Source organism: Prosopis cineraria, unplaced genomic scaffold, assembly GCF_029017545.1.
Source record: "Prosopis cineraria cultivar Desert tree isolate PC_DT_omini unplaced genomic scaffold, ASM2901754v1 PC4, whole genome shotgun sequence".
NCBI classification, from domain to species: Eukaryota; Viridiplantae; Streptophyta; class Magnoliopsida; order Fabales; family Fabaceae; genus Prosopis; species Prosopis cineraria.
The window spans coordinates 6,657,649-6,683,002 of NW_026555335.1; the positions used below are offsets into that span (position 1 = coordinate 6,657,649).

At 34.0% G+C, this 25,354-nt stretch overlaps 3 protein-coding genes across 5 annotated transcripts; 1 reads left to right on the top strand and 2 right to left on the bottom strand.

Moving 5' to 3' along the window:
* Positions 1-755: 755 nt before the first annotated feature.
* LOC129309987 (uncharacterized) lies at positions 756-1,717 on the bottom strand. Its single transcript, XM_054951790.1, has one exon. It carries the CDS (start codon positions 1,583-1,585, stop codon positions 959-961), a length of 627 nt encoding a protein of 208 aa, XP_054807765.1. The 5' UTR covers positions 1,586-1,717; the 3' UTR covers positions 756-958.
* A 4,145-nt stretch (positions 1,718-5,862) lies between these two features.
* On the top strand, positions 5,863-17,318 carry LOC129308148 (uncharacterized). 3 transcript variants are annotated; one of them, XR_008592551.1, is made up of 25 exons: positions 5,863-6,264; positions 6,537-6,600; positions 6,953-7,041; positions 7,179-7,234; positions 7,382-7,457; positions 7,825-7,891; positions 8,011-8,077; positions 8,160-8,226; positions 8,701-8,784; positions 8,872-8,913; positions 9,094-9,249; positions 10,513-10,590; positions 11,837-11,905; positions 12,065-12,130; positions 12,245-12,373; positions 13,614-13,670; positions 14,451-14,540; positions 14,731-14,796; positions 15,248-15,316; positions 15,389-15,493; positions 15,632-15,757; positions 16,057-16,153; positions 16,267-16,325; positions 16,415-16,451; positions 16,657-16,699. XR_008592551.1 is itself a non-coding variant. In XM_054949183.1 (25 exons), exons 1-24 carry the CDS (start codon positions 6,034-6,036, stop codon positions 16,807-16,809), a joined length of 2,103 nt encoding a protein of 700 aa, XP_054805158.1. In that variant the 5' UTR covers positions 5,863-6,033; the 3' UTR covers positions 16,810-16,851; positions 16,936-17,318. The 3 variants fall into 3 exon arrangements, 2 of the variants coding, with proteins under 2 accessions (XP_054805158.1, XP_054805157.1); XM_054949183.1 differs by lacking the exon at positions 16,057-16,153 and adding an exon at positions 16,936-17,318 and having other exon boundaries at positions 16,657-16,851; XM_054949182.1 differs by lacking the exon at positions 16,057-16,153 and having other exon boundaries at positions 16,657-17,318.
* A 428-nt stretch (positions 17,319-17,746) lies between these two features.
* Positions 17,747-19,843, bottom strand: LOC129308149 (diacylglycerol O-acyltransferase 3). The gene is made up of 2 exons (XM_054949184.1): positions 19,374-19,843; positions 17,747-18,896 (listed from the first exon to the last, which is right to left on the bottom strand). The coding sequence occupies exons 1-2, from the start codon at positions 19,767-19,769 to the stop codon at positions 18,156-18,158; spliced, it is 1,137 nt and encodes a 378-aa protein (XP_054805159.1). The 5' UTR covers positions 19,770-19,843; the 3' UTR covers positions 17,747-18,155.
* Between the last annotated feature and the right edge of the window lie 5,511 nt (positions 19,844-25,354).

Consider the following 25,354-nt stretch of genomic DNA (forward strand, 5'->3'; position numbering starts at 1 on the left):
GCATCAAAACTGAAGAACAGCAAAGCCATAACTGGCATTCAGAATGCGTACGCAAAGGAAGATGAGTAGAAATTTAACAAAAGCCTCGGCAGCAACAACATATAAGATATTAATAAAATGGCAAAGAATGGAAAAGGAACGGACAAATAGCATGCAAATTCTGTGACAACGTTTAGCCATTTAAAAGCCCTGATTCATTCAGTATTAGCTAAATACTTCAGAAAATTGGAACTTGCAATAACTTATAGAAGTACTGTGAAACAAGGCCGCCAATCTCAAACATTTTAAAACAGTCAAACTTTCTTTAAGATATTATTTTGTTCTATTGTTAGCATAGAGATTATATTAACTCAAAGTGGAAAACCTCTCAAGGACCAAAAGGGAAGTAAAGAAGATGGACTAAAAAGTGCAAAGCTGTCATGCTGCATTCATTCTGCAGAACTTTGTTTAAGTTTATGGTGGAAGTATTAGAATGAAATGTTCATCTCTTCTTCTCTGGATTGAGAGTCGATGTAAACGAATCATCATGTTAAACATTACCTGAATTTGTTCAAAGTTTGTAGTTAACCAGCATCTTCCGTGTCACAAAATTATTGGTTAAGGAGATTGTGATTAACTCAGGTTCTGAAGATTGGGTTATCCATTGAGCCACAACAAGAATGTACTTATGCAGAAGAAATAGGAAAAAATGGGCAGTGATAGAAATGACAACAAAATTGTTGCATATATTACAGCGCGCAATGTCCTGATAGCAATTAAGGAAGGAAGAACGAATTGATCTCATTAAAATTTTCAACATTTGAATGACAAAGTCAACCTGATCTAGCAATGTGGTTCTACTCAAAAACAGACACAAATCAACACCAGCCCAACAACAATCGAACTTTGTTGCAATATGAACTTAAGGCATGGATGTACACTATGTCGCATGGAGATCAACGTTTTGGCCAGCGACACACTATGCAGAAAGCCCTTTGGCATCTTTCTCCTTGGCCGCCAGATAGGCGACCCGTTCCAGTGCCTCTCTGGCTTTTTTCCGGGCCAAGGCAGCTTCTTTGCACCGCCGTTCTGCGTCAATCCGAGCAGCTGATGCCGCTTTGGCCATCGAAGACGCCGCAATCCGAGCAGCGGCAACCAGCACTCTGGCCGACCGCATATCGATAGCTCTAAGACTCTTAGCGTTATGAGCAGAAGCAGCAACTAGGTCAACTGAATCTCCCTCCCCGTTGGCGCTATCGACAGTGAGGTTTTCACTGGTCAACTTAAAGTATGAAAATTTGGGGTCAGCGCAAGGTGGGCACAGGTAAAATGGAGGAGTAGAATCGGAATCGGAGGAAGCGACGACACAAGAACGGTGAGCGAAGGATGGGCACTTGTGGCACATAAGACGGAGGTGGGGAGGTGGATTGTCGTCGTAAACGTCGAAACAGATTGGGCAGAAGAGACCCTGGTGGTTCTTGAGGACACAGTTGGTACAAAAACGACGTTGGGTGGCTCTGTAGCGAACGTTGTGGAGGAACAGAGAAAGATCCCTGGTGGTGCCGCAACCCTCGCAGGAAGCGGAGGAAGACTGATCAGGCTTCATCGGAGAAGCCTGGACGAGGAAGGGCCCTACCGAGCAAGTGGCAAGTCCCAACGGTAACCCTAGAAAACAAACGCAATGTTCAAGAAATTGAAGAGAGAGGATATCTTTTTTATTTTTTTGGCAACGGAGGAGAGAGGATATGAATGTGAATTATTATTATGATTTATGGGAAATGGTGGAAACTGGGAAGTAGCATCCTAACTTGTGGTCGCCTTCCGTAATCCGGCAACGGTTTTCTCCGATTCTATATGAATTAAAGGGAACGAAATATTTAAGGTTTTTAAATTTGTTGTTTAAAAATTACTACTGCATATTTTATTATAAAAAATCAAATTCAAAATATTATAATTTTTTATTTACCTTTCTTGAGTTTTAAAATAATTTTTTTAACATCATGGTCTACTTCAAAATTTTATGTATGATTTATGACAATACTATGTCGTGTTATTTTTGACGGGAATGCGCTGTGAATTTACATTTACTATATGTCAGGAAATTCCTTGTGAATAAATTTAGTTATTTCTTTTTATTTTTATTTTACATCGACTTCTTTGACATTTCTTATGTATAGCTTTTATATGTTTTAACTATGTTGACTTTTCATGCAAATTATAATTAAAAATGATAACTTCTGTGACCGAAAATTATATTAGCTTCTCATGGACCGGGGCGAAAAAGTGGAGTTAAAATATAAACAATACTGCCCACACGTTATCAGCTTGGATCAAAAGACCATCGGCGGATTTTCAAGACCTATGTCTGAAATAAATTGATACTTCTTTCATTTAATAAAATAAATCATTTTAATCTTTACAATAAAATAATTATTTATTTTTAAATTAATATTATATTTTTATATTTATTCTTATTTAATAGTATATTTTACTTTAAAATAATATAAAATTATTTATTTATTAGGGATATTTAAAAAAATAATTACATTTAAAATATTTAAAAATACTTTAGATATCTAATCCAAGATACCGGGGGCAAGCAGGCCACAATTTACTTTAAGAAATTGGTTTATTTTTAATTGTAAAAAATGTTGAAACTAACTTTTGTCTCCCCATTATATAATTTTGTATTTTGGCCCTCATAGAATTGTTTTTATATCCATCCTTGATTTAATCTCTTAAAAAATATTTTAAATTTTTAAATGCGGAAGTAATATATATTAGAAGAGATAATAATTTTACCACAGATTAGCCTTTCGGCTTTTACAAACAAAGCGATGAGTTCAAATTGGAGACTCATGAAAGAGTCTTTTTTTTATATAAATCATCCTATATTCTAGAGTATCATGGGTTCATTATCCGTCCCAAACTAATTTGTACCCCTCGTGAGGAGATTTTACTGTGGTAGTGAGGTACCAATAGGATGATCTCTTTGAAGTAGCGTTAATTATCATGTCTGTTACTCCTTAAAATTCAAACCTTCACCTTAAAAAATATCAATGATAATCCTTGCCAATTCTATCAAGCAATCCATTGGCTTTATCTATTGAAAAATGCTCTGCGAAGCAGCAACTTGGTTGGCAAGTTGGCATTTCTTATGTGAATTTATTTGGTCAGTGGCTCACTTGTCCAACACGTGAATTAGACTTTTGCTTTCTGCAAAAAATTCCAATGTTAGTTAGGCCTCCTGGGCTTAAGAAAGCTCCTTTTTTTTAAGAAAATAAAAATAAAATGGAAAAGTCATATTGTTTAAAAATAAATGTTTACATTCTTGAGGGTGCGAGTATACAAGCATTAATGTGTTAGGTCATATCAAAACCACATAGTTAAGTGTATTCGTATAAGAGAAGTATTAAGATGGGTGATCTCCCATGAAATCTTCATGTTACATCTACTCAATAAAACCTGAACAGAACTCATAATTTAAATCCACAACATAAATTATAAATAGAAATGGCTTTTATTTGTACTATTACACTATATCAATGGTAAGACTTAACATAAAAAAAAATGAATTGCAAGGCTCATTAGTTGTTGAAATTTAGTTGTTGATTACTTGGATTAATTCAAGGCAACCACATGCAATGCATGCATTGCAAGGGGAAGGAAGGATAGTGACCGGGAAAATACATAATCAGCAGTAGCCCCATTTTGATTTGCGTAAGCGAAATGCATTATATGATTCTAAAAGATAATAAAGGGAAGGGAAATGACAAGTGTCATTTACCACTTTGTCTTCTGAAAGCAATGGATCACAAGCAAATGGTTCTCAATCAAAATAGAATGGATTAGATTTAACATTAACAATAGCAAAACTACAATTTGTAATGGCATCATTCATTGTGACCAGGGGCGTTGTGAAAAGCTTTAGCTTTTAATGGAGTGACAAACTTGCTAAAGTCAATGTCTCTTATTCTCTCAAAGTGTTAATGCTCATTCAACACAACTTCTCCGCTAACTATTATATTTTTTAAAATTATCAACAATATCAAGGATTTTATTATAAAAAGTTGAATGGTTACTTTTAACTACATGTTTCTTGTTTAGAGAGGCAATTATTTGGTTTGCTCACCATGTTATCAATGACAACTTAAAATCATGGTTTTTGAAGTTCTATCCACCTAGATGCATATTCATGTTGATATGAACTAATTTATGTAAATACAAATTTTTTTCGTGACCTTATATCATAAAAAAGGCAAAATTATTCAATAAATATTTGACTAGAAGCATTTACCAATCTAAAATGAAAAAACATTACTAAAAAACTTATGTAGTTATTTTTTCAGTGTATTTATAACTAAACTATTAAAAGTTAAAGACATTGACTATTATGTTATAGATAAGAAATTTAATGGTATAGTCATAAATACAAAAAAAAAATTTCATGAACATTCAAGTATTTTTTTTCTCACTTTAGGTTAATAGATGCTCGAGGTAAATAATTTATTGAATATTTTTGTCTAATTGCCTTGAAAAAATAGAAGTCTAGAACTCCTATAGCGACCATGATGAGTGAATAAATTATAAAAAAGGATAAAAATGTTTTAAAACTTTTTTATGAGAGACTTGGTATTTGAAACTTTTTTTTAGGATAATATTATCCTGAAACTTTTAAAAAGGGCATAAAATTGCCCTCACTGTTAACCCAAATATGTTAATTGTTAAATCTCAACCTTTGATCCAAAATTAACACATGTCATTCTCTAAATGTTTCTTCTTCTTCAGTTGATCAAAAAGTTTATATTCTTGCAGCTTAGAATCCATAGTCATAAGAAACATACACTTAGCTAACCCTCACTAAGGTTGTTGAAGCTTCTCAACTCCTATTGTTTTCCTTCATTCATTTTACAATAAGTTTATGTGATTGTAGATTATCACAAAATAGAGCAACTTTTCAACCAGGAAAAAAAATCGTTGAAGCAAGATTATTCAAGGAGGGGGAGGCAAACAAATGGACCCCAGACTAGCATGGTAATACCCACTCGATCTGAAAAAATTGAAGCCATAAATCACATGATGATCAGTACTCAAATGAGATGAGGAACAAGATACAAACTAGTACCCACTATCTAGATGACAAAAACAGACGAGACGAGGTCGAGATGATGTCGAGCGAAATTGTGGTCAAGGATGAAGCACCTGGCACCAGCGCAAGCTCAGCAACATGAGGTCGGTGATCTAAGTTGAGAAGAAGGAATCATGAAATCTAAACAGAGGGATTGCCAAAGATTTGTCAAAGTCAGAGTTAGCGTTGAGGTTGTTGCGAGGGAGAAACTTGCGAAGGAAAGCCTTATTAGAAGAGGAAAAGCTAAGGGAAGTCAGGGGACATGTCGGGGTCATCATGGATGGTGGCCAAGGCTGAATGGTGAGTGAGAAACTTGCGGGATATTTAGGAGGGACTTCTTAAAGGAAGGGAAGGAACTTGAGCTGGTAAGCACAGACACTGCTCTTGATGATGAAGAGAGGGAAGGAGAGGATGGTTTCAATTTCCATTGAAGAAGAAGAGGAAGAAACACTTAAACATAACACCTGTTAATTTTGGGTCAAAGAAGAGATTTAACAATCAACGTATCTGGGCTAACAGTGGGGGAAATATTATACAATTTTTAAAAGTTTTAAAATAATATTGTTTAAAGAAAAGTTTAAGCTACCATGCGTCTCTCACAAAGAAATTTTAAGGCATTTTCGACATTCAACCCAATTATAAGTGAGCATTGCTTGTCAACAAAACGATGTCGTTTCCAGATATGCACGTGCCTAGTCATTGGATCACGTTCGCGGTACAGATTGTGCGCATTGGACGACACGAGACAAGGGAACGTCAAAGAAAACTGACGAGCGGCGAGGGCAGGACATCTGACAGGGAGCCAAATCCTCATTTCAAACCGCGAAGCGAAAATTATAAAATAAAAAAACGCAGCCAGCAATAAGGCAAATCAAAATTCGAAAGAGTGGGTTTGAGAGGAAAAGCTTCCCTGAGAACTATCAACTATGGAACTGGACGACTGGGACCTGAGCGCAGAGGATCTTGATTATCTCGAAAAAGACGCCTTCCAAAAGATTGCACAACTACGCAACCCCTCTTGCTCTGCGTTTGTTTCTTCTTCCACTCCTTCCAACAGTCAACGAGTGAATGTACACCAACAGCATTCTGCAAAACCTCATGGCAAAGACTTGGAACGATCCCCTGCAAAACCCATTTCTGATTCTCGTCCTGAAAGAGTAAAGTTACATTCTTTCCCCCCGTGTCGTATTATTCTTCCCATTTCGTGGTTCAATTTTTTTCCCGGGTCATGCGACTGCTGTATTATTTTGGAATGATTGCTTATTTTGTTGTTACAAGGGATTGTTATTTTGCTGTGGCCCTTGAAATTTGTTGTTATGCTGGTTATTAGCATCGTCTGTTTATGCCTATTCAGTATTCAATTATTATAAGAGCAGCATTTGTTTGGTATTTTCAGTTGCTCCATGCATTTGTTTTTGTATCACGACAGGTAGAAGCTTTGTCTCCACAGTCTAGAGCGTTACCCTCGTCATCAAAATCAGGAACAAACAACGGTATTCTTCTATTTCTCCATTGTTTTAAGTTCAAATTTCCCTGCAAATTTATACTTAATCATGTTCTTCTTCAAATTGGTTTCGCCATTTTTTACTCTTTGTTTATCACTTCTTCCACTGGTCTTCTTGTGGACAAATTATTCTGTTTGGCCTTCCTTCTTCCATTTAGCCGGCACATAGTAAAACGAGAAATATTTTGTGGCAATATTGTTCTAGATTTGCCCTTGATTGTAAATAACTAAATATTATGGCTATTTCCTTTGTTTTTGTTGTTGTTGTAATTTTATTTTACTTGTTTTTAAACTGGTTATCCGTTGGTTTCATCTGAATATCCGACTTTGCTTGCAATCAGATGATCATTCAACAGAAATTCCAAAGGTTTCTGTTAAACTGTTTCTTCATTCCTGTGGAGATATTGCGGCAAAGTTTCAATATAACCAGGTATATTGGCTAGTGTTGAATAATAGAATTTAATATATTTTCAGTACCATAGTGATTCGGCATATCACTTAGTATCTGACCATATACAGACATGCACATGTTTTTTGGCTCATGCTTTAGTCTTCATTTTGTACCAGGCAGTAATAGCTGCTATAAGGAGAGTCCCCAAGTCTACTTGGAATGCAAGAGAAAGGTTTGTTACTCTGTTTCTTTTGCTTTCTCCTTCTCTGTTGAATGTGTGTATGTTCTATTAGGTTTATGGTAACTCAGGAAGCAACACTGCGTACTCTGTATTGGCTATTATGAAGCTATAGCATTACAAAATGTTTTGAGCCTGTAGGTTATGGATGTTCCCACTATCTTCTTTGTCAGCAGCTGAAAAGGTTCTCGCTGAAATTTCTGGTAATAATGTTCAGGTAGTAGCCTCTGCTAGTTTCATTACCTTTATAATTGGGCGGCTGTGGCCAGTATTTTGCAACATTGCATAAATAAGCCTTGCTAATGTAGATTCAACTTCTCAATCAATTCACTTTTAATCTTACAATTTAAAAACAAAATTGTTAGCATATAAGACCTGATTGAATAAAGGGTAATTATTTCATTTACAGGGAGCGATGAAGTTAAATGCTAGAGATAACACATCTAAGAAATTTTTGTAATGATTCTGTTTATGAATAATGTGGTGTGAGAACATCAGTTAAATTTTAGATTTTATATAAATATGGCCCGAGATATTTTGTTCCTTTAGTTTTCTTAAGATGTTATTCTCATTTACTTTTACAGGTTGATAACCTAGACCCCCTAGTGCACCGGGCCATTGCTGCTGCATCTGCTGTGCCTGATCTTCGAGGTAAAAGTTGAGTGTTTGATTCTTCATTTCTTGCATCTACAATAGCTATAGAAATGTATTTCCTTTTTTTTTTCTGCCAAGTTTCTTATGCTGCTATCTTTGGCTGTCTTTTCAAAAAGATCGATATGACAAGATCCCTAGCTATGTTGAATCAAAACTTTTGCCATTTCAGCGAGAAGGGATTAGGTATATAGTTTCTACACACATTTTTCAAATTTGCTCTTGTATGCCTTCAATTTTAGTTTTTATTGATTTGTTATTCTTTCAGGTTTATATTGCAGCATGGAGGGCGAGCTCTTTTAGCTGATGAAATGGGACTAGGGAAAACTTTGCAGGCAATTAACTATTTATCAAAGCCAGCAATTTGATATAAGTTCCTTAATTTTAATTTACTCTAGGTTGATGTCATACTAGATGCTTCTGCGCTCACTACAATCTTGTATTGTGAATGTAATCATTTACCAGCTATTGCCTTTGTCCTGTACTTTGCATTTTCATTGGTACTGTCTCCTTACACATGGATTTTCCACAATTTGTTGGTTGATATGGTCAAATTGTTAGAATCTTAAGCAAATACCAGCATATGAGAGATGCTTATGAGTTTATTGGCTAGATATCACTTAGCTTCTGTTTCTATGATTCAAGTTTTAGCTGCCAACTTGAGTGATGATCCACATTTCTTGGATGTTATGACCGTGACTACTTTTCGATGTGGGGAGGAATACCATATTTTAGAGAAAGGAAGTTAGGCATACAGAGGAGGAATACCATACTTTGTGTTCCTGTCTAATTTATCATGTCTTCTGCAGGCCATTGCTGTAACTTCATGCATTTCTGAGTCATGGCCTGTGCTCATACTTGCACCATCTTCATTACGGTTGCAATGGGCTTCTGTAAGGATATTTGTATAGCTCCATTTCTTATCTTCTGAAAGAAGGTGCGTTTGTGAAAGATGCACTTACATTTTTGCTCTCATCCAGATGATTCAACAATGGCTGAATATTCCTTCATCAGATATACTTGTATGTTATCTCTGTACTATTTGTATCGTTTCTCTCTCTTACTGCCTTCTGATTTTGTCTGAAAACTGCAGTGAACCTCCTCCTTCTTTTCTTTTTTTGGTTCTAGTTTTTTTAACTCTATGTAAAACATAATATCTTCCTTCTTGTAAACACTCTTTACTGATTTGTTATATTGAGTAGGTTGTGCTATCTCAAAGTGGTGGATCAAATAAAGGAGGCTTCACTATAGTATCTTCAAATACAAAAAACAGCATCCATCTAGATGGAGTGTTCAACATCATCTCCTACGATCTGGTTCCAAAGCTACAGAATATGCTTGTGGCATCTGACTTTAAGGTTAGACCATTAGAGCCATCCGGTTATTGAATTATTCTGACTTCCACCGTAGTTCTGCTTTTGATTTCCTTTTAGAAAGTAATGAGGTTTCTAAATAGAAGAATCTCTTATATATACCTGTGTCATGATTTGTGAAATGACTGCTGAAACATTAAATTCGAAGTAACCTGTCATGTTTGTAACTTGGAAGGTTCATTATGATCAATATTGCATTATGCTAGACTGTTAAAGGGTTACTTGATTGAAAAAGTGAGTTGATTTTTTCTAAGATTGTTGAGAGCTATGGGGATGTAAAATTTGATAATTTCCTTGCTTCTTTCAGATTTGATTTTTGCAATTATGTATATTGGTTGTTTCATTAACTGAAAATGATTCCAAACCATTCAACCCAAAATGGCATTTTAATGGCTGTATGTTTTACTATTTTACCATTTATATCTCTAATTTGAGATTGCCTATCAGATGCATAGAATTCAGTCTATTATGGAGAAAATTTAAATGGCAATTATTTTTAGTCAACATTCATTTTTGGCCTCTGAAATTTTGTGTTAGTCCTTGAATTTTTTTGTTCAATATTAATATAGTTGTTAAAGTTTAATAAGGATCTTTTTCCTTGATGTCGTAAACTTAGTGTTTGATGTGGCATCATGTGTGATGTAATAGTTTGGTTGAAGATGCTAACATGGCCACTAAAATTGAACTCAGACCTAGATGACACCATTTTGCCTCTTCTAATCATTATATGCCCAAAATTTCATCTCCATCATCAATTCCACGTGTTTGTGCAATTAGGTTCAATTCACTTGAATCCCATAATCAGTTGGAAGCAAAAAAAGAGAAAAAAAGAAAAGGAATGAGTTTAAGTATGAGTGAACTGGTCTTTGGGACAGGAACAATATTAAACCCTTTTTGAAACTTTGACTATGTTAAGCCAAGATAAATTTTTCGGACTTAAATGAATCTTGAGTGAAACCTTAGGGATCAAAACTTAGAAGTGAATTTTGGCTTATTTTCATTTCTTATTGTAGTGTTTGACATTTATATAAGAAGTGAATTGAGCCAATAGATAATATTTCCATTTACGTTTGCTAATTTTGTTATTGGGATGTAAGATGTGATATCCCAACTTTCCCTGAAGCAGTCTTTGGTTCTGTAGTAGTTGTGCACCAACTTTTGCTTCTTGGGTGTTTCCCAAGTTGGTCTTTGAATTTTTTTTCCTGATTAGGTTCATAAACGTTCTCATTAATGAAGTACTTCATTCAGGTAGTGATTGCAGATGAGTCACACTTTCTAAAAAATGCTCAAGCAAAGAGAACTACTGCTTCTCTTCCAGTTATAAAGGTATTCTAATCTCGAAAACCACAATTACAATGGCATGCTTGCTTCTGGTATCTTTATTTTTATACTAACCTCATAGTTAATGGATTTAAAATCCCACTGTTTGTTGAAACTTGAGACACATTTGTTTGCTTTCTAAATAGCTATATTCCTTGTTGTATGCATTACTGAAATTTAATTTGCTGCTGACTTTTGTTGTAGTTCTAATCTAGTTCATAGTAATTTCTGTTCACGAATAATAAGAAAGCTGTAGTGGCTTCTGCTATTTTTTATGCTTTGCCTTGTGCTTTCATTAATTGTTTCTTAGGAATCAATTCAAGCAAATTTCAATGGCTAAAGGTATTTCAAATTTACAAGCACGTGATTTTGGGCTAGTCCGTTTGTTTCATCATTTCTATTTTTTTTTTTTTTGGGAAACAAGTCACTTTGTTTAAAAAAGAAAAAAATATTTTTTAAATCCTTTTTTCTTAGAAAATGGTCCATGTATAAGAAGTATTAGGTTGTTTGTTTAAGCTTTTAAGAATAATTGGAATATATGAAAAACAGATTTTTAATTATTTTAAGAAGATACTTTGGGTAGCTTCTTACTATTTTGAGGAGCACTTTAAAATAAAATGTGCCTTTTCATTTTTAAGCACTTTAAAACATAAAATAATGTCTTCTTTACATAAAAATATCGAAAGAATAAATCATGTTTTTTAAGCTTAAACAAATGCGTCCTTTATCCTTTTTTCTTTATAGATGAGCCCCATAATAAGTATCATTAGTCACTATAATTCTATTTTTTGCAGAATAATGATCTTAGTAGATTGATTCTATTGCAATTGCAGCTATTTTTTTTTTTTTCCTAAGCGCACAGGATGGAATTATACCTAGAGTAGAGAATAGATAATGGCCTTTGTAGATTGATCCATTACAATTAATTTTTACTCATCTTGCAGACTGGAATTGCGGTGCTAAGAGATGATAATGTACTTTGGCAATTGTTACCCTTTTTTTAAGTAGCATATTGACCCTCAGGATAATGTAAATAAAAGAATTTTTCAAAACCTTTATTGCCGTCCTCCTTGAAAGAAATCCTGGTTTCATATGTGAAAGTGAAACATCCTGTTGGGACTTTCTGTTTTAACCTGCTTTTTAAATTCTAGAGTCGCAACAGAGTCAGACAGCTTAATATCAATCTCTCTATCTTTCGTATGTTTTTTTTTTTTTTTTTGCCAAAACTCAATGTGTATTGTAACATTGTCAGAAAGCTCAATATGCAATGTTGCTTAGTGGAACTCCTGCCTTGTCCCGACCAATTGAACTATTCAAGCAGGTATGTTCTCTTCCAATTTATTTCAGATGTAATACCTTGTTAATGGTTCCATCCACCAAGAGAGAGAGAGGGGGGGGGGAGAAAGAAAAAACCTTATTGATGTTTGGCATTGTTGGAATCTTCACATCTTATCATATTATTTGGAATTGTGCTCTACAGCTGGAAGCATTGTATCCTGATGTTTATAAAAACGTCCATGAATATGGTAACAGATACTGCAAGGGTGTAAGTTATTTCTTTTAGCACACAGATAAGATTCTTTAAACTAGCCAGCGCTTTTTCCGTTATGAATTTTATGTCAGATTTTGTCCACATTTTGTTATTATATTGGCCATCCAGGGATTATTTGGACTATACCAAGGTGCAAGTAATCATGAAGAATTGCACAATTTGATGAAGGCAACAGTGATGATTCGCAGGCTTAAAAAGGATGTTCTTTCTCAACTTCCTGTAAAACGCAGGCAACAGGTAAGTATAACTATCACTATCTAACCTGGTTGCAGACTTGCTAGCCTGTGATGTAATGATTGCTTGTTTATTGCTGCATACTTGAGTTAATATCATTATTTTTCCCCAGATGGCCAGCTGGCTATCAGATATTATAACTGGAACCTTGAGTTATTTATTTATTTATTTTTTTTGAATGCATACATGTGAAGCACAACTTCTGTGTGTGTGTGTGTGTGTGTGTGTGTGTGTGTGGAGCTGCTTTGGCTTTGACATGTCCAAAATGTGCCAAATTTAATTATTTTATTCTTTTAGTTTCAATCTTTTCTCTATGGTATATTTTCGATATAGCCATGCTTGATGTGGGACAAGCAACATCTTGGCGCTGGCTTGGGTAAACAATGCAATAGTAGCCACATTTACTCCAGTACTGGTTAGAGTGGGAATAGTTTGGCAGAAGAAAAAGTCTGAGCAAGAAGACTTTGGGTGTCAAGGAGGGGGATGGGGTGGGAGAAAGATGGAAGACAGTGCTCCTTTCAGTTGGAATGGCAGTGGCGGACCTTAGTAATGGCCTCATACCTGTACATTTTATATGATTGTTTAGTTTTCCTTTTTCTTTTTTTAAAATAAGACCGTCTGATAACGTCCTTGAGAGGCATCCTTAGGTGGCTTAGGTCGAATTAATTATTTTCCATTTCAATATTTTTAAATCATTGCGGTAGCCATTTTTAAACTTGATTTTCCTCCCACTTGGTGTTTATTTTTATTGTATTTGCATGAAAGTGTATTTTACTACTTTTGCCTAAAAATACTTTCTAATATTCAACATAAATTGGCATAAGTATGTTCTAGAGTTTACAGAAGTTGACAACCTCAACATGTCTAGCTATAATATTTTTACAAATCCCATTGTTTGCTTTCCAGAATTCGATGTTGAAACATGTTTAAAGCAAAGAAATTCCTTTGATCTGTGAGGTCACCTGTGGGCGCTTTGGCAACTTTTTTCCCCTTTTTGTTTTTTTCTTGGAGAAATTTTTTTGATTGGATTGAATAATATGTTTTGGGTCTAGTTCATGTGCAAACAGTCTCTACATTTAAGTTTATGGAAAGAAAATGATTCTTTGACACAAATTTTTTGTCTGGCAACATGGGTGCTTCTTTGTGGGCACTTTTGCCTGTGCTTGCTTGCATGTTTATAAATACAAATTGGATGGAAGTGTTCAATTAAATGTTAATTATTTAATGTCAACTTGATTCTCAGGTCTTCCTAGATTTGGATGCCAAGGACATGAAGCAAATCAATGCCTTATTTCGGGAGGTAATTCAATGTATTTGGATTTTTAACACTGAATATTCTCTGATCATATTTATTGTGCATCTTGAGAGGTTAAGGATAGCAACATTTCATATTTTGAATTACTCCCTCCTGTCCTAAATTTAAGAGCTAGATAACTAACTTACATACATTAGGAAAATTAGTTAAATTAGTTATTTACAAAAAAGTGTGCAGTAATTCCCTAAAATACCCCTTCTAATTATCTACATTGGAAACTATCCTTATTGATCGCATGCATTCTGCAATCAATAGGGGTAGTCTGGGAAAATAATAATAAATGTGAGACAAAAGAGCTTGAGCTCTTACATTTAGGATCAAAGCAAATTCTCCAACAAGATCCTACACATTGGAACGAATGGAGTACTATCTAATATTGGTTATTGTCTTGTGTGTCTTGGTAATTTTTTTCAGTTCATTTTATTATTGAGTATTGTACTGAGAAGCATTGTATGGTATTGTGCAATATCCTATCAGTAAACTGGTTTCCTTATCTTGACTCTTTGTTGGTTGTTGATGTCATCTTAATTTTATATTTCTTGTGAGTTCATTATTTTTTGGTGTCTATCGTGCACCGTTCATGGACAAGTTGCCCTAATGAGGACTGAAGACTCTATTTCCTGTAGGCAATTTGACTCTGGTTAATTTTTCTCTTGAACCACGGTGTTGAAGTTTTGCTAAATATATACATGGAAGTGGTAATAATCATGTATTGTATATGGCAGTGGAGGTAGTGTAAGCCAACTTATATGCATCTTTTTGCAGTTGGAGGTTGTTAAAGCCAAAATTAAGGCATCCAAATCAAAAGATGAGGCTGAAGCGCTTAAGTTTACTCAAAAGAATCTTATTAACAAGGTAAGGATAGGAGTTCTGCAGTTGAGTTTGGGATCCACGGCATGTGTAAAATAGTTTAATTGTTCAGTATAACATCGCATGTTTTACCTTGCATGGTCTGTCCAAATCATTATGATCATTTTATGTGATTGAACTTTAAACTTTGTTGGTTAAAAAAAAAAACTATTAATATTTATTTGTTTATTTCCAGATATATACTGAGTCTGCTGAAGCCAAGATCCCAGCGGTTCTTGATTATATGGGAACTGTTATTGAGGTACCCCTTTCCTTAAAGTCTTTCAAAGGAATCTAAGGATAATATTTTCTACTTAATGTATGAAAAGAAACGGGAGATCTGTTTTCAGCTCTCTTGTATCTCATTTTGCCCATGTGCTTGCTTATATGCATCCTTAATGTTTGTCAAATTACAAAAAGAAATTATTCTTCCTCCCTTTTTTCTTCTCTCTCTCCATCTCCCTGCATTCCCTCTCTTCCCCCTCCCCCTTTTCAAGGATTATTTGCTATTAGTTCTACATCACGACCCCTACAATTTTAGCTAGAGTGCATGACTCAATATGGAAATATATTTCCTAAACTCGAACACTTGAGTTTGGGACTCATTAACTATTATGGTAGATAATTATATATTCTTGATAAATATGGGTGACATCTTTTTGTGATTTCTGTTGCCTACCTTTTGTTATGCTAATATCTAATGATTGTTGCAGGCAGGTTGCAAGTTTCTTATATTTGCACACCATCAGCCAATGATGGATTCAATATATGATTTTCTTATTGTAAGATCACTCGACTTTACTGGGCTTATCATGAAATAATTGACATTCATACAAATTGTTCCAAATTTATAGAAAAAAAAGGTGGGTTGCATACGCATTGATGGCAACACAGCCCCTGCATCTAGGCAAGCGTTGGTTACAGATTTTCAGGAAAAGGATTCTATCAAGGCAGCTGTGGTATGGTTTCCTTTGCATATTGTTCTTTGTAATTATTCTTCTATTTTCTCTGCTAGACTGCTTGCTAAATTGGACCCTTGTTTTGGTGTACAGTGGTAGTCGATATTGTAATCAACATTTCTTTATGTTCTCCTGTAGCTATCTATCAAAGCTGGAGGAGTTGGGTTAACTTTAACTGCCGCAAGTACTGTCATTTTTGCGGAACTATCCTGGACCCCAGGTGACCTAATTCAAGCTGAAGATCGTGCTCATAGAATTGGCCAGGTATGTTCAGGAAATTGAAAGAATGAGAACCAGTTGAACTTCTATGCCTTTGATTAATTCAAATACTGGTTTTTGCTGTAACTTTAAATGCGCTTCACTTGACTGATATGGAGTTTCTCCTAGCTAGAACCTTCACTGTTCTGTTAGAATTGGTGAGCTCTAAGACAAATAATTTCTGATTGGATTGAGTATAATGATTTAACTGTTGAAAATATATCCCAATCCCTAGAACTGGATTATAAATTAGATCTCTTTGTACTTTTGCTGACATTCCAAGAATTTGACACTTGTTTATTCAGAAACGAGTTTTTCCCCAGAATTTTTTGTGATGCTTGGTCATGCGTTCTTAACCAAGAAAGAAAATCTAGCATTCCATTTACAGCTTGAGAAGTGCAGGTTTGAAAAGTTTTTCTTGTGTGTGGACATCTGAAGAAACTGTGATAAGATTATCTGTAGTTATAGGATCTGTCCCCAATGGATAGTTATAACATCTTAGTTCTTGTTTACAGGTATCTTCGGTAAATATATACTACTTGCTAGCAAATGACACAGTCGATGACATCATATGGTAGGTTCATGTGTATATGGTGCTCTAGGTTAGACATCGATTTGATGCCTTTAAATATATTTTGATTTTTCTTGTAATTTACTTCATAGGGATGTAGTGCAGAGCAAATTGGAAAATTTGGGACAGGTAAATCTCTTTGCTTTGAGAGCTTACATAATTATTTTACCAAAAAGGGAAGTAAAAGTATATCTTCCACATAGCCATTTCTATAAATTGAGATGATATGAAGTCCAAATCTCATTTCGAGGAAGATTTATATACTGAAAGGGATCATATAGTTTAGATTGGCATTTCTGGGAAGTATTCTGAATTCCAGTAATTGAACTATCAGATGTTAGATGGCCATGAGAACACCATGAAAGTCGCAGCCAATCAGCCAGGGAATAGCCCTGCAAAGCAGCAAACTCTTGACACCTTTGTGAAAAGATGTAATAACATGGATGTGCCAGAACAGCAGCCCAACCTCAAACGCCCCCGACACTGACAAGTTCTGCAAAAGGGGGTCAATTGATTCTTGTACATACATGTATGCTTTGACTTTCTGCTTTGAATCTTTTCAAGGTTCAAGCTTATGTAAGCTGTAGTAAGATAGTTGTCCAATATATATCAGAGTCAAGAGAGGGCCTTATAAAGCGGATGCAGCTAAAATCTATACACAAGGAGGCTTGGATTAGTAGGTTGCTAGAACAACCCCATGACAATGATGGTGCTGGTGGTTGGATTAGTTTTGAGAAACCTTGGGTGGAAACAGGGTTAGAATGTCTCAACTATCCAGGACACGTTTTTGAGTAGATCTCCACTTGATGGCACAAGGCATCATGACCAATTATTAGAAAGGCAATTATGTCTGTTCTTCCCGTCCCCTCCCGTCCTTTTTGTCCTTTCTCTGCTGACTGCTGTGGGGAATGTACGGGGCATACTGTCATATAAATGACACCTTTGTTTAAGTTACTCCATTAAGTAGAAATTTAGAATATTGAAGATTGTGAATTATTTCCAGTACACTTAGCTATCATTGGTTCCCTATAACTACAAGATTTTTTAAAATAAAAAATTAAGAAAAGAAAAAAGAAACAAAAGGAAAAGGGAGTAGAACAAGGAAATCAGACTCGAATGCCTGTGGTTTAGGAATTTTTAGTATGACTTTTACATAAAGGACTCTATCTTTGATTCCTTCAAAAGTATTTTGTTTACATGAATGTTTTAACTCAAATTTTGATGAAAGTTGCACAAATATTATTTTTCGGAGACGCAAGTAATATGTACTAATCTTCTCGTGAGCCCACGCAGACTTCTACAAAAGCGTTCCCAGTACAACTATTGAAAGTTCTAATCGATGTTGACATCAGAAAATGTGAATCCATGAACGATTAAGCAATGAGCAAATAACGTGAAGATTTGAGTAACTCCCACAGAAAAAATAAGATCAGAAAAACTAGGGTTCACGCAACCCAAATTCCATGTGCAAATTGCAACCTCGATTCCAATTACAACACCAATAGCATGTTCAGTGTAGCTGTTGAAAACTACCAAACCATAGTTTAATGAAAATAACCAACCCAAGTCCAGGCATCTGCGTTACAACGAAGTAAATATTTACGATATGGGCAATTATCTGATCTATGGATGCAGAAGGGGTCACATGATGCCCGGACTAATCCAAACGCATCTTGATTGACATAACTACTAATCCAAACGCGTCACCTGATTAACATAACGCATCTTGATTGACATAACTACTAATGCAAACGCATCACTTGATTAACATAACTACTAATCCAAACGCATCACTTGACTAGCATAACTATTTTATGTTGCTTAAATTGATCGTCAAGGGGTAGCAGCAGCACCAGAACCTGAATCGCTCTGATTCTCCCCAAAGAGACTAGTCACAATAGCATCTACGTCCTCCAAAGAGACCCCAAGGTAGAGGGGGTTAGCAGGAATCTGAACAGAATCATTATTTAATACCTCAGTGAAACCTTCAACAGAGTTTTGAACCCTCACATTGGGACCGCTTTTGCACTTCCCCATGCACTTGCAACCAACAACAGCACCTTCAGCACCCATAACCCTCTCAAATTCTTGAAGCAATGCAGGAGCTCCTGACTTTTTACATTTGTTGCCCACGCAGACTTCAATCCTCTTTTGAGGCGCAGTGGTAGTTGTTGCTATACTGTCAATTTTAGAGACAACATTGATGCTGATAACATTAGGATCAGCAGGGATTTCTTTTGCATGATGTGCATCAAGCTCAAAAAGGTTCTCGTTAGTAGTCTTTCCTTGAGACAAAGAGCTCGGTGGGGAGAGCACAGCAGCCTCCTGAACAGGTGACTGTAATTGATCTGCTGTTGCTAGGGCAAGGGCAGCATTTGCTCTCAGGCTGCGCATATCAACCACCTCTCCACAATCGCTGTCACTTGATTCAGATGAAGATGAAGATTCACAATCAGGCGCAGTTTTCATCCTGGAGGCTTTTAGCTTGGCCTTCTCTTGTTTCTTCAGCCTCTTCATTTCCTTCTTCTCTGCTCTAAGTTGTTCTAGTTGTTTCAGTAAAACCTCAGCAGCATCCTGTGTAAGGAAAGAACAAATAAGAGTATGACACGCAAGGGGAGCTGAGCTCCATCAATTTTACACATAACGGAACACAATCCATTGAACATCCACGACTTGAAGTTCATACAACCTAATAATAGTTTTTTATCTGTTTTCCAAGAAAAAGGGACTAAAATGGCACATTTCTATTCTACGGATAAATCTTTGCGCTTCCGCCAATTATCAAATCTTAAAATGCATTTGTATTGCCGGCTAACATGAAAAAACAGATACTTAATGAAGTATTAACAATTCATAAACCTATTGCCCTATCCCCCCAACTTTTCAATTCAACGTCGATCATCACTCAGACAGAGAACTAGAAGTGAACTTATAAGACTACAATCTTAAACGTGCCAAAACACAAAGTTAATTGCTTCCCAAAAAATAAAATAAGATCACCACAAATCAACCGAGTTATGTGCAGTGCAAGAGTGAAAACAAGAGACTCACTGAGGTTAGCTTCCCCTGAAGCTCCTCCAACAAATTAAGCTTTTCCGAATCCAAAGAGAAACCTAATTCAGAGGCCATCGATAAGCCATTATACAAGCCCTTGAGCAGTTTCATCTTCTTAGTCGTCAGAACTGCCGAACCCTTTAGCTTGTCCCTACCACCGCGCCTAGGAGTAGAAGCCTGGTAATACTGGAGATGACCATCGTCATAAAATCCAGAATCCGATCTAGCCCTCACCGAAACCCCAACATCCCGAACGCGCCTATTTAAACAAGCACCATCGCCACCCACAGCCACCGACCCGCCGGACGCTAGTCGCCGACGAAAAGGCAGGCTATCAGTTCCGGCGCCGTAGATGTTGGAGACCCGCTGGAGAACGGTACCGGAAACTTCCATAGCCTAAGAATCGAAGTGGGAATTGGCCTTTTCTTCTTCAGGGAATTGCTCTGTTTCTTGTGGCCAAAATTAAAGATTGCCATGTTTCTCTCGTGTTAAGGGAGGAATTCATCAGGAGATTCAAAGGAATACCACGTGGACGCCTGAGATTTGCCAATGATGGCGTGGCATTCTCTCTTAGTTTCCCTTCTGGAGGCGCCCGATCATTTATGTTTCGCACGCTATTTCTTCTTCCAAACACACGAACAAGATCAATCTAGTCCGTCCAATGTTGCTTTAGATATTGGACAGTAAAGATGATGACCACGTGGTAACACTAAGTCTACCCCTAGTGCACTTCCTGGACGTGTCAGTTTTTCTTTGCCACCTTGGAAGTGTCATTCGGATAATTCAAATATTTAATTAAAATTAGTACTCCCTACTTATTTTTATGATGAGCAGAACATTAGTATATCATGTAATTCACATCTCAAGTAATACTCCTCTAATTCTTACGGTAAAATACTTTTAACTACTTCAAACCTCTTTAAAAAAGTTAATTGTTTTAATAAAATAAAAAATATGATGTATTTTTTATCTTTAATTTTAAATAATTATATAAGTATATTAAATACTTTCATGATAATTAAAAAATTTAAAAAAATTTAATTATTATAAAATCTCCTGCATTTTGAATAAAAAATTACTTCCAAAAGTATAATTTATTAAATTTTGTTTGTTTATTAGTGGTGTTTTATATTAATATTCTTATTTTTTTTGGCCAACTTGATATTGTTATATTAATTAAATTGATGGTCTTAAATGTACTGATGATCATAATGAACATTTTATTGTGCTTCACGATAAAATTTAAAATAAAAAGTATTTTACGACTTAGGATTTTTGACTTTTAATTTTCTGCCAGCTCTTTTATACTTTGTTCACTCATTCTTTTATCATGAAATCTTAGGGAAAGGTTTTTTTAAATTTTTTATTTGTTATAAAAGCTTTGCAAGGGGATTTGAATAAACTCAAGATGAATTTGTTTTAGTTGTTGTATTAGGATAGCAAACACTCAATTTAAGTTTGTAATTTAGTGTAAAATCTCAAATGTGATATTGAAGATTAGATATAGATCATGTGATTTGGTTGAATTAATATAAATCTTTGTGTTAAACTTTTCTCTCCTTAAACTTCATCTGGTTTATAAGCTCTTCATTAACTTTGTTTTGAAAAAGGAAAAACATAACTTTAGATCTTTACACTTTGTTTATATTTTGTTATTGGTCTTTATACTTTTTTTGATATTTTAGTTATCTACACTTTTATTTTTTATTATTTTATGTCCTTCCAAGGTCCATACACTTTATTCATAAAGGAACCTAAAATAATAAAAAATAAAAGCATATGGACCCAAAACACAGGAAAAAAGTGCAATGATTAGTAATAAAACGCGAGTAAAATGTAGGGATTTAAAATTTTGTTTTCCTTTTGATAAAAGTTTAGTTATTGCTTTATTTGGGAAAAAAATTTGAAATTCAAAGAACACCCAATCCATGACTTCTTAAATGCCAACTTATTACTAATATTAACCCTTGTTATGTGAGACCATTATTACTAATGGTACTCTCATGGATAAATTGAGAATGCTTTTAACATATATATTGAATATGACTACATAAACTCAAATTCAAAATCATATGATAAATTAATTCAACTCCATCAACCAATTAACCAAATGGCCCTTGATATATTGTGTTGTGTAACATCCTGATTTTTTATATAATAAAAAAATTATGAAATTTAGGTTTTGAGAAAAAAAATGATAATAATAGGAATTTATATTATTTGAGGTTATTTAGAAATAATATTATGGATAGGTATTTAATTATGAATTTAAAAATTTAAATTTAAAATCACATAAGCAATATTTAGTTAAGATATAATACATAAATAATTTTTTTTATGTATGTGTTGAAAAAAATAAAGAGAAGGTAGAAGGAACAAAAAAAAAGGGGTGGAAGGTTGTTGTTTCTAAGTCCCACATTGGTTAGATGAGGGAAGAGAAGAGGTGCCTTCATGTATAAAAAGGAGGGGGTGTGTGCATTAGGAAGCATGAGAGGCTAAGATGCAATTTAGAGAAAATTGCAACTTTTGGCCCAAAGGTTTGAATAATTAAATTCAAACCTATAGTTTTTTTTAATATAATTTTGGTACTCACAATCCCATTTTTATATTATTTTTCTCTCTTCTTCTCACGTTGCTCGGCGTTTTCTCGAAAGGGGGGATTATTTTCTTTTTCTTCAGATATGTTCTAACTTTCCTGTTTAGATTAGCATTTAAAAATTTATTTAATTATAAAATTAATTTTATAGTTATTTTCTAAATAATATTAGCTTTCTAGTGATATGATTATTTTGTAGGATAGAGTAAATATTTTGATTAGGATTTATCTATAGGATAGTTAATCTGATGATATGATGGATTAAAAATATAGGTTAAAATTTTTAGGGATATAAAAAATATTATAGAATATTTTTTTAAGATTAAAACTCATGTTTAAGAATTTTTGAGTTAAAATCTAGATCTATATGGTTGAATTTATGTGGAATTGAGACGTAGGGATAAACCTATGATTATTAAATATTTATTTAAGTATGAATAGGTATTTTTGAGGTTATAGAAAGGTGATTTGAGGCTTCAGGATAATTCTAAAATTTTTAATTTATTTTTGGATGAATTTTTAGAATATAGAAGGATGAAATTGTGATACTAGAAGTGAATTGAGGAAAAAAAATAGTTCATTAGGGTACGAGAATTTTAGAAAAGAATTTGAAAGTTAAATGAGGCATAAATCTTAAATTAGTGTTAATATGGATTATAGATCTAAGACTTTCTAACTCTTTAAATTAGAGTTATTTATTTTAATGTAAAATTAATATATAGTATTGTGAAATAATTATGTAGATTATATTGACAAAGATAGTGGTGAAAAAGGAGTGGTGAAGGGGAACTTGTTATTCAAGACACAAGGTAACCATTATTAATGTGTTGTGATGGGTGTGTTTGTGAATGGTTATGTGTTGTTTTGTTATTTGGAAAAATTATGAATTATTGAAAATAAATACTGTATATACTTTCGTGAAATCATTGCCAAGTGGGTTAAAAATTTATTTTTATTTATCATGATGAGATATTATTGTTCGGATATATTTATGTTTGGATATTTGAATGATGCATGACTTGTCAGGATATTTTAATGTATGGTGTTAATGAGAATTTCTGTTCGGTTAATTATTACCACATGGTAAGCCCTCATTGGACCCAATGAGTGGCGTGTCGCTTGGTCCAACTCACCTTTGGTCGGGTGATTTGGCGTCCGAGCATGACGAAAGGAGTATATAAGGTGCAGTCATGCAAATTAAATACTTGTTCGGTTTGTTTGAAAGTATTGTTCGGTTAAATGTTTTGTGTGCCCACTTAGCAATCGCATGATTAGTTACATCCGCATGCAACATTACATATTAATTTTTGATTACTGGGACTTTTAAGTCTCATTCCCCGTGGTTAATATTTTTACATGAGCGAGACCAGCCGAGAAAGCACCAGAGGTGTAACTATGGTGTATGAGACACCATCTTTTACGTTGCCTCTTATTTTGGATTATACAATGTATCTTGTGCCAACTTAGGACATATCTTCTTTGTGAAGCATGTAAACTCTAATCCTTTTTATTAAAAGTATTTATATGACCAAGAGGATTAAATCTGTCCCTCTTGATTCATGACCTGATTTAAATATCATGCCATGAGGATCCTGTCTGTCCCTCACGATTCTAATTGTTTTTTTTTTTTGAGATATTTTAAGACCTGTGTTATATTGTCTTGGATGTACCATGGTAGAAATTTTTCTACCATGATAAGGGTATGATGAGGGTTCAATGAAAAAAAAATGATTTATTGAATTAATGATTTGCGAAAAATCAGTTTGTAAATTTGAGGGTGTTACATGTTGTTTTATTAACAATGATATTTTCTCTTTTTCCTTTTAGTAGTCTGTTAAGATAAAACTGTCAATGCTATTTGGACTGTTTGATGACCTATTTTTAGAATAATTTTTGTTTTGAAAAAAAAATTTAAAAAAACATATTTCAAAATATAATTTATGTTATTTGTTTTGAAAAACAAAAAAAAAGGTTAAAATTTGTTCTGAAGAATTAAAAAATAAACATCTTTTAGATGTTTTGTCACTTAGGTGTGGCATTTGTTAAGAGAAAAATGGTAAAAAATCATTTAAGATAGTTTGGTCATATATAAAAAAGATTGTAGGAGGCATTGATGAGAAGAGTGAAATAATTAGTCTTGAGCCTTGTTAAGAGAGGTGGAAGAAAACAAAAAGAATACTAATAAAAGTTGTTGAATAAAACCTCTTAATTAATAATATTTTTAAAAGCTTAATTGACAATAGAACATAATAGCATCATTCAATTCATGTAATCGACCTCATCTAGTGAGATAAGGTTTGTTGTTATTATTTTTTGTTTTGCATAGTAGAAAATATCATGCTTTCATCAATGACAATTATATTAATAAAATAAATTATTCTTTCACCCATTGTTTCATCAATGACAAAAATAATGAAGTGTTTAGATTAGAAATTATGTAATTTATTCAAGTTATATAAATTAAATACGTCGAATATAATATATACTTTTGGTTTCATGAGACATGTCAGTCGTCAATAGAGAGACAACCTACAGCTCATGGTGGTATGTATATTTGAGGGATTAGTTGGAATTGAAAGTGAGAATACACAGCTATAAATGGAGTGGACCTCAATTATTTTATGGCCTTGTATCACAATTCAACTCTTTATAATCACATAAGTGAATCATCGTTTATCATTATTGAACTAGCAAATATCATACAAATAAAATAGAAAAACCTAATGCCTTTAATGAATAATACAAATTAATTTATAGAATCAATTATAGTATTTATATTAAATGAAACAGGGTCAACCTAAGTCGAATAGAAAATTGCACCTGATAAGAAACTCTAAATAAACTATAATCAAACAAAATTTAGTTATATTTACATTAACATTGAGTTTATTTGTTTTAGTTATCTACTCACTTTATTTTAGTTTAACCGAACAAGGGGGGATTGCAAAGGAAATGATGGAGCAATTCACTCCTCAGACTTCAAGGAATTTAAGGTTGCTCTGGAGCACTTTCGAAGTTTTGATTCTCCTTCAACTTTAAGGAATTACACTCTCTCTTTTGATTGAAAATAATCAACATTTCAGAATTAATATGGTAAGAAACCAAGCATCAATAAGATCAAGTATTCGGCTATCAAAAGAAAATAATACAAGTGAACCCAGATAGTAAGAGATTAGAGAATGTTGTCTGGCCAGAATTCAATTTTATAAAATAAAACTGTACAAGTAATATTATGCAGAAAAAAAAACCTCTGTAGCAGTAGTAGTAATAATAATGATTTATTGTTACAAATATGTTCATCATTTCATATAATGAATCAGGTGTGTGGATTGATTGGCATCAAGGACCCAGCAAAATTTCATCATGTTATGTAACCAAAATA